Raw genomic sequence first — 15,464 nt, 5'->3', positions numbered from 1 at the left:
AACTAATGTTTTAACTTTGAGTTATTTCAAATCACAAATTCAGAGACTTGAAAACATGAAGCTTCTGTTCAATCCCCCAGAGGGAGAGGACTCATTCTGATATTTGTGGTTCAAAAAAAAGTTGTAATATTGTGCTTGGAACACACAGAACCAATTATTAACTTCTTGCTACTATTATAAATAATAACAGCTCAGTCCAGGTTACTGTGACCTCTGACAAGTCAAGGAAACAAGTTATTTTCTCCCCTTGTGATTATAACATATTGCAACACTTTTGCCTTTTAATAAATGTCCTGGTACTCTTGAGTTTCCCTTTCAATTCATTTAATTTCAACAATCTGTCAAAAAAAAAAAGAGCCAATAAACAAATATTGAATTACATTTTGTTGGGTTTTTCAAACCCTCAAACTCCAGACTTTTACAAAAACAGCTTGTGTGTCTTCCACCCTGACCACCCTGCTACTTTTCCATATACCACAGGCCACCCATAGACACAAAGCCAGGGCGGTGGAGGGAAGCTGACGTGCTCTACTTGGAGCCAGTAGACAGGAGGGCGATGAGGCCCGACGAAGCACTTATGGACAAAATGTAGTTCCTGTAAGAATTTAATGTTAAGGAAAAATCAACCCCAAATTGGTTTTCAACAAAACAAAAAGAACCCATCTCTTTGGAATGTACTGTTTCCCTCCTGCCGCTGTCTAATAACAATAATGTCATTAATGTCTGCAAATGCAATTTACAAGAGTGGAGATTATAAAGAATGAAGAACATTCACAGGAAACGTGTTCCAATTTTAAAAAGAAAACACTTGAGACAGAAACCTAGAACACATGATCACAAATAAAACATCTGAATTCCATTTAACCTGCAGGAAACGAACTGATCAAAGAACATGGGGAGGAAGAAGGGACTTGATTTCCCCAACCCCCCAACCCCCACATCAAGAGCAAAGGAAAAATAAGTCTTCCCTGTCTATCAGTGTTTTGGCTACAACTAGCCTGTAAAAGCAAGGAGGTTCTGAAAGTCTGCAGCTACTCTCAGCCTCAGGACTAGAGTGTTTGGGGCACACCACTCCAGTAGTCCCAGGAGATACAAGTTGGAGGGTGTCTGATATTTTATTACATCAAAATCTCCAATGGTTAAAAGTTTGGCTGCACATCCCTGGATAATACCTTTAATAAATTACCTTAATAAGAGAAGACTGATTCTTGCCCAAAAGCTCAATTTAAGAGCAGCTTGAAACACCGTTAAGCTATTATGAAACGTGCCAATTTAACTCCACTGCCTATCCACCCAACCCCAAAGCCCCAAAGTACCAGCAGACACAGGGCTCATGCCAGGAGGTAGCAAAGAAGGCAAGTTTGCTTTGTCTCCTTAGAAGTTTTTTTAAACTAGGCAGGTACACATCATCATATACGTAAGACTGCTTTGTAATACTTATTTATCATGAAGTCTTAATTCATAAACTTAAAAGAACTTCAGATCAAACCAAAAGCCCGTATTTTAAATGTCCAGAAACTTGCCTGAGGTCACGGTGCTTTTTAAAGGACTGACTCCCTGTGTCGTTTTTTGTTACCAGAAAATAACTCAGACAAATCAAAACTAAAACGAACTGTTTCTAGACTTCTAAAAAAGATAATCAACCTTTAAAGGATACACTGTGGGGTTGAAGTTCTTCAGTATAAAGAAGGAAGCAACAATGACCAAGACCAGAAATAGGGTGTTATTATAGAAGATGGAAAATGTTGTAGCTTCATAATCAGCAACTTCATTCTTCTTCCACAAGATTCTGTGGACACAAAACAAGTCATTTAAGTTTTTAAACAGGTACTAAAAATTTTAAATACCACATGGCTCTAGCTCATAGTAAGTTCTTCCTTAAGTGTTCTGGGCAGAATCTGTTTTTAATATTAAATTCAGTCAGCATTGTCTCCTTTTTCCTACTGAAAAAGATATTTCACTTTACTGATGCTCAGGAATTTCCCTGGTGGTCCTGTGGTTAGGACTCGGTGCTTTCACTGCTGGGGTCCAGATTCAATCCCTGGTCAGGGAACTAAGATCCCACAAGCCGCACGATGCAGCCAAAAAAGACAAAAACTTTATCCATGCTCAAGAAACAGTTGCTGGGGATGTTACCTTTTTCCCAGGCAGTTAGAGCTTTGCAGGAAGGGACTGATTAACTGAAATTAGCTTGGTTTCATCAGCAACTGAAATAGGCATCTTTCTCTAGGTACTCACCCAAAACAAACTTGATGATTAGCAGCCTGACAGGGCTTTCTCAGCTGTTTGAGGCTTGAGACCCTCTACAGTCTACAGATGTCAGCCTTCAATATTTCGCCTTAAGACAAGCCCATGGACAAAGCTAGCTGTGGCATCACAGAAGCAGACTTGTCTGTGACTCTCTTTATCCATCTTTATTTAATTCAAACTAAGAATCTGCTTGACCATTAGGAGGAGTTTTTAACTTCTGTGAAACCCATTTACTTTTTATTTAATCTTCTTTACGCATTATGATATCATAGTAATTTACTAGTACTTTATCAACCTTTTCTTTTACCTCTTCACACAGGCAACAGGAGGTTCCAGGGTGCCTATGAATAAGGGAACCTTTATTTCCCTCAGTTAATTAACTTTGTAAAGCAATTTACAAAGTTAAAAGAGTAGGTAGGCTGTGACCCATTAGTGGGACATGAAATCAACTGAGTGGATCTGATGTTTGGGAAAAATTAGAGTGAGTTGAGACCAGCACGTTAAAGAAAAAAAGGAAAAAACAGAAAAGTATCAAGTGCATCACATACAGTAGGGTAATAATTATTGTTCTGTGAAACATTTACATGTGTGTATGTAAAAGTGTATTTGGTCAAAGAGTAAAATATATATATATATTTTTTACTGCAGGTCATTATCAAAAAGGCTGTAACTCATTGCCATAGATGTTTTCTCCCCCAGAAAGATACATTACTCTGGGGCCAGATAGTAGCCCCAACTAATCCTAAGGACAGCACTATGGCTAACGTCAGTACTAACTGCCATGTTTTAGTCACCAAATGTTCTAATCCAAAGTCAACAAGCATGGCTGTAAAGGAGCTAAATGGAAGGTTTAGCCTCATCTTCGTCAGAAGAAATTTGTGGTCTCTAATACATACGCCATATTTCCTTGATTCTGTAGATACCATCAACTTAATAAATCTTCAATTTGCTGTAAACTTTGGAAGAAGTGAAGGACATTACATTAAATGCAGCTATCAACTATAAAATAGCTTCTGATTTCAGAGAAGTTTAAATGTAAATTTAAAAACTATACGTGACTTGGAATTAATACATTACACCATTCTAACAATGATCAAAGAAAACACCAGCCCAGAAATATCCATAGTCCCAACACGGTTTAATGCTACAAAACACTCAGAACAATTGCCTCTGTTTTTAAGGCTCTGGCACAAGACCCAGTGAAGACAGGTTCCTTAAGTAGGCCACTAGCATGCCTTTACTGCTGGTGATTAAATTATCACACCTCCACCGCAGCAATTTTCCCTAACTCCCCATCATGCCCTGAATCAGAACCATCTTCAAGACATTTTTGATGAAAGAGTGGCTTAATCCTTTAGGTTATCCCAGCTCGCAAAGACCGTGTGTTACATCAGGGTATACACAGTCAGGACTGTCTGACAGCTCTCAACTTTTTCTAGTCCACCCTGGTTTATTTTGAAAAAGTTTAGGACCTCCATTTGCCCTCATCAGCAATGGTTCCACAAAAGCTTCACTGGTAGGAAATCTAGTTTGGGAGAACTTCTCAAGCAGTCATTTTTCCAAGGAGCACTTCCTAAAACAGGAGGAAAGTTGAGACCAAAAAACTCAACAACTCTTACAATCTGATAATACTAAATGATGGACCGTCAGTAAGTCAAGGAGAAATAACATTTGTACCTTGGGACAAATGTTAATGAATCTGATTCTCCTCTGCTAATTTCCTTGGAAAGGTAGAAAAGTAGGTTCAAAGTGGCATGTAGTCCGTATTCCAAATGATTTTAGATAGAGGTTTGAAGATACCCTTCTGGGCAGAAAGATGCCGATAAGCCTTCTCTTAAATCTATTGGAAGTAACTAATCCTTTGAGGAAGAAAAATACTGGATCTTAAAGGGAGTCTTGGATCCAGTTAGCAGCATCAATAATGAGTACAGACCTGGGTACAACTGTATCCAGCAGGGCCTTTGCGAGAGAATTACAAACAGCACACGTTTCTACTGGTGACAAGAATGAAAATTTTATAATCTTCTGACACTCTGCATTTTATATATCAATAAAACCTCCATTTCATCCTACTCTGAAATACCTGGACTAGACAACGGCGAAGAGGTTTCATTTCCAATTCCAACTCTGATCCACTAGTAGAGACTACCTGAACACCACACTGAGAAAGATTCTGAGACACATCCCAGGATCAAGAATAAGTGCCAGACCAAATCAGGCAAGTCTGTAGTGGGCAGAAGAGACCCATCTGCCATCTCTGATACAATTAATCACCTAAAACCTGTAAGACCTGTAAGAGCTTGTAACAAGCATTTTGAAATTTGGGTAACTATGATGTGCATTCCATTTAAGAACCAATGTTCTAATGAATATTAAAATTTGATGAAAAGGTTAAAAGAAAGTGGTCTAGATTCTCTAATATCTATCCCTATGCAAAAACTTGCAATAAAAAAGCTATTTAAAAAAAAAAAATTAAAAAAAAAAAAAAAAAGCTATGCAGGGCCTCCCTGGTGGCGCAGTGGTTGAGAGTCCGCCTGCCGATGCAGGGGACACGGGCTTGTGCCCCAGTCCGGGAAGATCCCACATGCCGCGGAACAACTAAGCCCGTGAGTCACAGCTACTGAGCCTGCGCGTCTGGAGCCTGTGCTCCGCAACAGGAGAGGCTGCGACAGTGAGAGGCCCGCGCACCGCGATGAAGAGCGGCCCCGGCTCGCCACAACTGGAGAAAGCCCTTGCACAGAAATGAAGACCCAACACAGCCAAAAATAAATATTAATTAATTTTTTAAAAAATGGTCCACATCAAAAAAATCTTTAAAAAAAAAAACTTTGCAATTCTAAAAACAAAAGCTATGCAGAGCCAGAGGTCTTTAAAGCGGTTCCATAGAAAACAGGCCTTCACTGTCATGAGTTTAATATTGTGCCTTCAGTTTTATGAAGGATCCATAGGACGTAATCATTTCAATAATGTTCTGGTGCCTGTCCAAAACCACTGTAGAAGACACTGTTCATTAAGTTACTCAGTGTCCCTTAAATAAGGATCCACTTGATAAAGTCCTTCCAAGATTCAGCGCCAGGAAAGTTTCTTTCCAGAAGGACGTGCACGCTGCTTCTCATCCAGCAATGAAAGCTGGGTGATTCTGGATGCTTCGTCTGACACTTGGAAGCTCAGAGCTGAGTTTAGTGCCCAACTGCTGTAACTAATGCTGAGTCCTTGTTCATCCACCTTTTCTTACTTTTAAACGGTTTCTGATCTTTTTAAATTGTACTGCTTTGTTTCACATGCAATTTAATATTGCAAGTCCCCACAAAGTCTTTCTGGAGAAAAGTGGGATAAAAATTCCGTTTCATAAAGCACCTCGTAGATACTAAAATTTAAGATCCATGAAAACAGCCTCGACTCATGACTCTATTAAACCATCTGGCAACTCTTAAGCACAAGTTTACTCAATCATTCAGAGACTTCTATTCAGATGTCAGACTGTTTTTTAGCCTTCTAACAGCAGCTGTCAGGAAAAATTGGGGGTGGGACTAACAAATGTGGCACAGAATTCGGCAACAGGAGACAAACCTAATTCTTTTCTTTTTCCCAAACAATGCAGATAACCAAGAACCAGATGTCCCCAGGAAAGCTCAGGAGCAGAAATACCACCACCTAAAAATGCTAACACACAACACAACATAAACTCTTCAGACCCAGAGGGGTTAGGTGATAGCCTCAAGGTCACACAGCTACCAAGTGGCAGAGCCAGCACTGGACACAGCTCTGCAGGCTCCTAAATTCCAGCAGAGCAGCTGAATACAAGCTCTCAAGTCAGACTAGCTGCACTCTTATCCTGGTTTTACCACACACTAATCTATGGCCTTGGGCAAGGTACCCGAGCTTTCTGTACCTCAGATTCCTCAGGTGTAAAGTGGAGAAAACAATAGTACCTACCTCATGGAGCTCTTTGGAGGAATAAATGAACTGTGTACAGCACAAAGAAAAGTATCTGGTAGTAATAAAAACTCAAAAAGTCAGTTATTATTCTCATTACCCTGACTTCTAATACCAACGTTTTCCTCAGGTAATTCTAATATCCACATGCTCTAAGCAGAAACCAAAAACTTATTTTCTACAAACAACCCCCTTTTTGATTACCACAAACACTTTAAATAGGGAGCCAAACCTTTCATCTTTTTCCTTCCGAGACATCTTTCTGTTATCAGCTTCAGAAAGTTTTCGAGTCACTTCTTTGGAAACAGCATCCTCCCTCTTCTGTGCTACTCTGGAAGGAAAAGAAAAAAGGTCTCCACATGCTCCAGGAGTGAACATCACACTCTCTCAGAAACACTCTGTACTCGTATCTTGTATTGGCAACTATATACTTTACATTTCAAGAAAATAAGCTGGACAGAAAGTTCCAAGTTTATTACACTGTGCTAGCCAAAAGAAAGGGAGTTCAAGAAACTTCCAAGATGTGGTTTATTAGTGATGTGTTTTGATTTCTGCTTAAAAGGAAGAATTTTCCTAAGTTAGGTATTTAATATGGAAATAAAAGTCAAATGCTATTAACACAGTTTAGTTATGAATCATTATAGCTCCACTTTGTTTTAACTCATAATTTAACTGTTCCACAAATAAATTTGTTAAGGCATTAGCAAATGATACATGATTTCAATTCCAATAAATAACAGGAGAGAAAACTAAGCTTAACAAAGAGAGAATTAATAGCTGTAATATCTTAAAGTAAAGCTTTTAACTTTACTCCAAAGGGGAATTTCACTAAAAAGAAATAATACCACATGGTTAAGGAGTGACCAGACCACTTTTAGTTAAACAAACTACTGGTTTGAGAGTTGCACCAAGAGATAATACGGAATTAGCCAGAAAAGGCTGGAAGTGTTATTCAAGAAATCAGATCAGAATCTTTAGTGATAAGTCAGATAAAGAAAGAAATGACATAATCCTAAAAAAATCTATGAGGTGAATTTTATCAGATGGGGTTGCTAGTGAAAGAGAGGATAAAATTTAACCTGTGATGAAATACAAAAAGCCTCCCAAAGATTAGACATTTAAATTCAACATGATTTATTTTTCATAATATGGGAGAAACTGATTAGCCATAAACATAGAAAAAGTAATAACTGATCACAAGCAAAATATAACAATTACAAAGTCCCACTAAGAAAACATTCAACACGATACTGAGATGTATTGAAAGCAACAGGATGTGCACCATAGAGACAGATATCTGTTCAATCTATGTTCAATTACTCAATCCTCATTACTATGTATATTAAGTTCTGGTCAGTGGACCAAAGGAAACTGTGGGAAAATCAGGATGGATTCCTGAAAAGCCCAAGGTCATTCAAGGCAATAGTTCTCAACCTTTCTCCAACCACATGAGCTTCTGGGCTACAAATTAAGCACAAATTCAGGCTGGTTTTACCTGTATCTCCATCTCTATCTCTCACTCAAGAATCAAGTTAGAAGTGACATTATTAAAAAGAAAACCTTTAGTCAGCTTCAACTGATGTATTTTTCCACAGATTGATAACTGGAGGGAGGAAAATCAGTTTGTCTAAAAAAAACAGGTAAAAGGAAATAAGTTCTGAAACGTAAAGAAAAAGGCAGCTAAGAGAGCAGGTAGCTGCTTTAAGAGATACTTTAAGACACTATAATGTCCCACTTTCTCTGACTCATTTTATTATGTAAAAGTTCAGTTCCGCAGGGCAGAGACTCTCATCTCTTAATCTCTAGCAAATCCCAGGCACTTATTAAGTGTTTCCTGAACTTCCCATAAGACTGCTTTTTTCTAGGAAAGGCCAATTGATAAGAAATGGACATGGTTTACAGCAGAAACCTTTCTTAGCAGAACAGAGGGTAAAAAAAAATACACACACACACCACCACCCCCAACTGTCAGGGTGCTAGGACACAGGAATAAACTATTTCCAGGAGTTGGCTCTAAGCATCTCTTGGACAAATAGTCAATCATCTGTCCACATGACAAATCTTCCTGAAGACACTGAACCAGATAACTAGTTAATTTCTCTTCTATGTCTATAATTCTATACTCGCCTAACAGAGACATTAACAGCCACACTGTAGGTTTATTACAACTCAAGAAGCCCTACCCTCCATCTCAGTGCTCTTAGAAAACAAACCTCACTCAGCGCTGAATGCTCTAAAACAGAACAGGGAAATCCACGGGCCCAGCTCTCAGCCAACTGAGATAAAAAAACATCTTTGCAAACATTTTTAAAATCATGCCACATTAAAAAAAAAATTCCTATGGGATCTCTCACCCCCAACCTCTCCAACACTGCACACAAACATTTATTACATGCCAGACACCATGGTTTATGTCGCACGTATCATATTTAATCCTCACCATCCCACGAGGTACCATTAGTACTCCCATTTTACAGCTCAAGAATCTGAAGTCTAGAAAGATGAAATGCATGCCCAAGGTTCTGCATTTAAGAGCAGCAGAGCTGGGACTGGAATCCAGACTGTCGACTCTGAAGCCATTCTCTTTACCAACACCTACCCACACTCAGAATCTTGCTGGCTCTTTAAGCCTTAACAATCTTGCCAATCTGTAGGAGTTTTGATGTCAGTAGCAATATTTAATATTACACCAAAACTATGACTAAAAAATAATTCCATTCAGAGAGTGTATTAAGTCAGTAGGTCACTGAAATTTTACTGAACTAAATTAAATGTACCATTAACTATTGTAAGGGAAATAAACAAAAGACATGGCAGTTGCCCTCAAGAAGCCGAAAGGAGAAATGAGGGGAAAGAACATGATTTTTGACTCCAAAAAGGCGAATAAAAATGATATGTAGAACAAGTGAAAAAACACTAGGTCCCAAAGGGACTGAGTTCCAAGGGAATCACAAAGGATGGGTGATGCAAAACGCCCACTTCTGAGGGCTTCGCTATCCACAGATGGCCATGCCTCACAAGAAAGACAGCCCAGGACAGCAGAGGCCGAGATGGGCTGAATCCTGGCATGGCAGTTAGTGAAGAGGGGCTGTCAAGCAGGGAGACAACAAAGATGACCTGGATTTAGCCGTTCTAGCAACAGCCACGCACAACCTGGACTCCAACCTGGACTCAAGAACGACAGTGGAGAGGCTGCTGAGGCCAGTTTCAGCTGCTGAGACCATTTCTGGCCTCCTTACAATAAATCCCTGTTAACTGAGATCATCTCAATGTGTTTCTACTCATCACTAGAAAGCTTAACACAGGAACAATAAGGACAGTTAAGATTTCTCTGGAAAAGATTCCGAAGTCTTGAAATACCAGACATGGAAGAATGGAAAGAAAGGGAGATGATTCTAAATGAGGGAGGGAACGAGTCACCTTCAAAGGATGAGTCAGAAGTCAGTTCAAAGCTGAGTCAGAAGATCTAAGGCCCAATCCTAAAAGACAAGGCCCCACTGGTAGGAGGCAGAAGACTTGCATTCCAGGGCCTGGAAGAATCTGGATTTAATACATTTAGAAAAGAGAAGGCCATGAAGAGTTGTCAGGAGAGTGACATGATAAAATGAAGGTAGAAATAGAGGAAATAGAGTAACCTTTTACATTTCCATATTCTCATAAGAAAAATGCAATTAGCATTAAAAATGTCAGTGTTAAATATAAGAAAAAAAGACCACTTCTTTCACATCCAAAAATTCTACATGGTGAGCCCGGAACAACTCCTTCTAGAAAGAATTCCATTTGACTTCTAAAATGTTACTTTACTTGGTGGGTTTGTTTTTCTGAACCCAATGATTAAGGATGGTACTTAAGTGTTTTAATTCCACCATCAATACCCACTTCCATAGCAGTGTTAGAAGCACTGTCTCTGCTTTTCGATTAGTTGCTACTCCTTCATACTATTAATGTGCCTCCCCCTCCAAATATACATACATATGTATCTCAAAATAGTGCTTACTGAAACCCACACACACACAAATGGTCTTTAAGAAGACCTCCTACTATATAAAAATGCAACAATATATACTTTCTCTTGAGAAATATACTTACTTGTGCTTGAGAACAAATTTCACATTTTTGTATGCAAAGGCTACCAAATATGTGCTTACTAGGGTCATCACACTATACAGAACAGCAGACTGAATAAGATCCATATGCCATATTCGCCAGTATAGCCCTGAATTAAGATAAAAGGGGGAGGGGGGATACAAAAAGAAACAAAATATTACCAGCCAGTTACAAAAGCCTGCTGAATTAATTATAGCTAAACCTGGTAAAATACAGCCCTGATTAGGGAATCCAGTACAGTACAAGGGGAACTTCAGAAGTGTGATATCCAGTAAAACGTTAGTCTCAAGTTTCCCTAGTTGAGAACACTTGAAAAACATAACCTTTCTATAACTAGTACATTATGAGATTTCTGCTTCTAAAATGAGAACCCTGGCTCAACAAAATCACAATTCAGACTTCAAATTTCATTCTAAAGGGTACTATAACGCTAACTACAGGCCATTCCAAAACGCCATGTGCAGCCCCAAACCAGAGTTTACACGCTGACGTGGCTGTTATCTGAAATCAAGGCAGTGCTCAGTGCAGCCAGTGAACCAAAAGGCTCCACCCACGTTAACTGCACGCTGGGTTTTATAAAACCGAAAGAGAAAATACATCTGGATTTGACTGTCCAACAACAGTGCAGCAATGTGAGAGGAAATTCACATTCGGGAACCCTGAGCTCTAAAAACAACCTTGGCCAAGGCTGTGTAGTTTTTCCATCCAAGTAAGAATTTCAGAATTGCCCTAATAGGCTTATTAAAAGGGTTACTACACATTGTAGAGCGGGCCCTTAGCAACTTCTCTCGTCAAACTAGGAAAATAATGTTCTGCGTGAAGCAGTTCTCCTAAAGCTACACTTCTAATTCAGTGCAGATGTTAATGTCTCTCATCTTAATTCATGAGTTTCTCCAAAATAAGTAATAAGTTTAAGATCTCGTAAGAGCAAACGATAGTTGTAGGGAAAAAAAGCAAATAGGCTATATGCCTAAATGTTAACATCACACGATCTTAACCCGAGCGTTAGTTTTAATACTGATTCGGGGCCGCCATCCCGGAACGAGTAACTCACAATCCGCAGGAGTGAGGCCCGGGAACGAGCTAGCGTACTTTTAAAACGCGCCACAGGTGACTCTCCTGGGATGCCGCCCACCACTACCCTGGACCAGATCACGGAGGCCCACAGAAGCTACGTGCTGCCCCCGAGCCCAGGGCGAGCTGGGGAGAGTGCGGGCGCCGGCTCACGCCTCGCCGGTCCGCCCGGCCCTGCCACGTCCCCGCCCAGGCCGACCCGCCGGCGGCCTCCCCGCCCGCCTCTCTCCAAGCGCTCACAAATGGGGATGGCGGACACGATGAAGGCGTTCCCGAAGAAGAGCGCCGAGGACTTGGCCGAGAGGTTGCGGCTGAAATCCTGCAGGAGCAGGTCCTCCTCGGACTGCTGCTTGGAGCTGCCTTTGGGAGCCATGGTGGAACCGCAGCTGCGAGACGAGAGGGCCGAGTCAGGCTCCAAGCCGGGCGCCAAGCCGGGCAGAGGCCGCTGACACCACCCCCGCGGCCACCGTATCCGCTAACGACCCATCAGCGTCGCGCGCGGAAGAGGGACCCGGCGTTGCGCGGCGCGGGGCAAGCGTCAGCAGGATTGGCCATCCTGGCGCCGCTACGTAGGTTTCTCGGCATGATTGGGCGAGCGGGCCAGACTTCCGGATTCCGGGCAAGTCACGTGACTCGTCAGTTTCTAGGAAAAAGCCGGGACTTGTAGTTTAGTGGGTGCTTTTTTTTTTTTTTTTTTTAAATTAACAAAACGTTATTGACGTTACACTTCACAGATGCTGGTAGACTCATGCTTGCCAAGCGGTCGAAATTCCAAAATAAGGAGCTCTGAGTCATATGGTCATTCATTCAATGGGCGCATGGTTAGCCGGCCCTGTGGGTACCTACACTGGGGCGTTGGAAGAGGAAGAGGAGAAAGATAAGTATAGGTAGGTAGCATGTGTTGAGCCCCTTCTTTACACAGCCATTATTTCATTAAATATCCTCAAGAATCCTATGATATGCCCATTTTGAGGGTGAGAGACCAGCAATGCTGGTCTCCAGGGTGTGGGATCTTTTCAACAAAGTAACAGCCTACCTTTGTACAAAAAATGCACTCTTGCTTATAAGGAACTCTTCTCATTGCTGAAGATAATATTTAACATGTGTCCAATACATTTACAAATTACTACACTTTTATTACTTTAAAGATTTAGTTGAAATAATGTGGCCTCCAAAGCCATGCTAGGTAAAACAATACTAAGACAATATGTTGGCTGGACAGGCCTCTGAAGTTCAGAAAATTGAATATGTTGATTAAAACAACTAAATACCATTAACTCGAGTTATCACTTTTTCTTCAAAAATTAATCCTCAACCACTTCATTCTCAGCAAAAGCTTCTTTCATCTACTGACAGGCAAAACTTCAACAACCAACTTAACAGATCTGTTAATAGAGATCTTTCTCACCTTCTCCAGTTGTAATTGACCTTCACAGCTTCCGTTCTAATGGAGCTTTCTGTCTTCAGGCTTTTTCAACCTATTCTCTTTTTTAAAAATAATTATTTACATTTTTAAAAATTTTGGCTGCATTGGGTCTTTGTTGCTGCACACAGGCTTTTCTCTGGTTGCCGCAAAAGCGGGGTATACTCTTGGTTGCGGTGCGCGGGCTTCTCATTGCGTTGGCTTCTCTTACTGCGGAGCGCGGGCTCTAGGCGCGCGGGCTTAGTTGCTCCGCGGCATGTGGGATATTCGCGGACCAGGGCTCGAACCCGTGTCCCCTGCATTGGCAGGCAGATTCTTAACTACTGCACCACCAGGGAAGTCCTCAACCTATTTTCTGTATAGATACCACAATGAGTTTTCCTGAAATATAAATCCTTCCATCATCTACAGCAAGTATTCCCAAATGCCAGAAGTTTTCACCAATCACAGCAAAATAAGAAGAAAAAATGGACCATCTAGTGAATTTTTCAGAAAACAAACTATTCATTTAAAAATATCTACATTTATGTTTTCTTTTTTTAATGTTTAAATGTGCTTTCTTTTATTATGTGGTGGTGGTGATAGTGAAGAAACTCGTATTTTTCTCTTCCAAAATATTCCTCTCTGTTTTTCCTACCTTAGTAAATCACATCCTTTTTCACCCATTTGCTAGGGCTAAAATGTTAAAGTTTCAACACTTAATTCCTTCCTCTTGCTCTCCATTTGTGACTAATTCATCAGCAAAACCTTTTGGATCTGTCTCTTTAACTAGATTTCTTGCTTGCTATTTATAAATCAATGATAAAAAAGAAGATAACAGATAAAATCAGAAACTGTAAGATCAAAATCAACAAGCTAGTTAAAAGTAAAAGAGGAAGAAAATAAGAAACAATAATGATGAGGTTAAAAATAATTACACCTGAGAAAAATATCTAAACAATTAAAAAAAGATAAAAGTTTGAAATGTTAGTAGATAAAAATTAATGCACTTTGTAAACCAAGAATAGAAACTAAAGGTAATAAATTTAAACAGAAGAGAATCTAAAATAGTAAGAATTTATAATTTATGGGGTAAGTATAAGAACTATGATAAGCAATGATGCTTATGACAGAGGTTTTTTCATTATGTTAACAATGAAAATCATGAAGGTAATAGCACACCTGAAGTACTGGAGCAGTGTTTTGGGGGTTTTTTTTTTTGGTTTTTTTGGTTTTTTTATTTTTGGCTGTGTTGGTTCTTCATTGCTGTGCACAGGCTTTCTCTAGTTGTGGCGAGCAGGGGCTACTCTTCATTGAGGTGTGCAGCCTTCTCATTGTGGTGGCTTCTCTTGTTGCGGAGCATGGGCTCTAGGCACACGGGCTTCAGTAGTTGTGGCTCACAGGCTCTAGAGCGCAGACTCAGTAGTTGTGGTGCACGGGCTTAGTTGTTCCGCGACATGCGGGATCTTCGCAGACCAGGGCTCGAACCCGTGTCTCCTGCATCGGCAGGTGGATTCTTAACCACTGCGCCACCAGGGAAGCCCAGGAGCAGTGTCTTTTTATACCAAATGCTATCTAGTACCTTTGGAAGAATAGCAAGGTCTAAGGATCATCTATATATGGTATATATGTCTGTGGCACCTTGGACAAGCAGAGATAACAATCTGCTAAAAAACAAAAAGAAGGGTGGGCAATAGATTCTATCCAAACAAAGATCTGCAATATATTTTTCCTATTTCAATATAGTTCAATTCTATGAAGGAGACAGATAGATGGACTTGATTCCATACCAGCCGGCTTCTAATCTGTGAATTTCAAGCTTAACATTTTCATTATATCACTTCACATTATCAGAATGAAAAAAAAAAAAAGAAGAAAAAGAGAAAAAATTTAAAGCAGTAATATTTATTGCTGGCAGGGATATGGATCACAAATTTCTCTCATCCACTGCTGTTGGCTTTGTGGAAGAAAATCTGGCAAGTTAAAAATTAATATATCTTTCTGTGGCAGACACTGCAAGTTGCCTAGCCAATAAAGAAAACTACTGCTAGCTTTACACTGGGACATCATGAAGATTAACAAATGGATCATCTAGTACTACTCTAGGGACTGTGGGGTGGGGAAGCTCTCTGTTAAAAAGCCAATTTGCTATGCAACTCTCATTATGGAAATAATTTTTGAAAGAAGATATGAAATACTTATATTAGTCTCTAGGTCCAATATTTTAAAGTCCCACCTGGGAGACAATTTACTCAGCCAAACTACATATTTCAGGCACTGCTCTGTGATTAATTCATTGCTTCATGAATTCATTCAGCAAGTATTTTTTAAAAGCTACTATGTGAAAGGCACTGTGCTAGACCTTTGGAAGTATCCAAATAACAGCCATGATAATTATGATTATGATAACCAACATTTATTGAGTCTTTCTGTTTTATGTCCAGCTCTATGCTAGACCCTTCACATACATCATTTAATTTAATCCTTACAGGAGCACTATGAGATGTGTGTTATTATTATCCCCATTTGTCAGATGAAGAAACTGAGGCACAGGTTAGTACAGTAACTCACCTAAGGTCCCACAACTAGTAAGTGGTAGAGTCAAGCTATGAACCACAGGCAATATGACTCCAGGATATATGCTCTTACCTGCAATTGAGTTCTGGTCTCCTCTGTACCAGTGACGTCTCAGAGT

The 15,464-nt window shown here is 40.0% G+C and overlaps 1 protein-coding gene across 2 annotated transcripts; it reads right to left on the bottom strand.

Annotated features, from left to right (window-relative positions):
- Positions 1-319: 319 nt before the first annotated feature.
- On the bottom strand, positions 320-11,870 carry SSR3 (signal sequence receptor subunit 3). 2 transcript variants are annotated; one of them, XM_060011251.1, is made up of 5 exons: positions 11,608-11,870; positions 10,276-10,402; positions 6,419-6,517; positions 1,658-1,789; positions 320-595 (listed from the first exon to the last, which is right to left on the bottom strand). In XM_060011251.1, the coding sequence occupies exons 1-5, from the start codon at positions 11,738-11,740 to the stop codon at positions 529-531; spliced, it is 558 nt and encodes a 185-aa protein (XP_059867234.1). In that variant the 5' UTR covers positions 11,741-11,870; the 3' UTR covers positions 320-528. The 2 variants fall into 2 exon arrangements, with proteins under 2 accessions (XP_059867234.1, XP_059867235.1); XM_060011252.1 differs by lacking the exon at positions 11,608-11,870 and adding an exon at positions 11,348-11,502.
- Between the last annotated feature and the right edge of the window lie 3,594 nt (positions 11,871-15,464).

This window comes from Delphinus delphis, chromosome 4 (assembly GCF_949987515.2).
Source record: "Delphinus delphis chromosome 4, mDelDel1.2, whole genome shotgun sequence".
Taxonomy (NCBI): Eukaryota; Metazoa; Chordata; class Mammalia; order Artiodactyla; family Delphinidae; genus Delphinus; species Delphinus delphis.
The sequence above is the reverse complement of the archived record's forward strand: the minus strand, read 5'-3'. Positions and strand labels throughout refer to the sequence as shown.

Bases quoted from the DNA above. Each gene is read 5' to 3' on its own strand.
- SSR3 (XM_060011251.1), bottom strand. From the start codon at position 11,740: ATGGCTCCCAAAGGCAGCTCCAAGCAGCAGTCCGAGGAGGACCTGCTC. The intron at 6,518-10,275 runs GTAAGTATATTT...TTTTCCTTCCAG, and splicing joins AAATTTGTTCTCAAGCACAA to AGTAGCACAGAAGAGGGAGG. The intron at 596-1,657 runs GTATCCTTTAAA...AAATTCTTACAG, and splicing joins AAGAACTTCAACCCCACAGT to GAACTACATTTTGTCCATAA.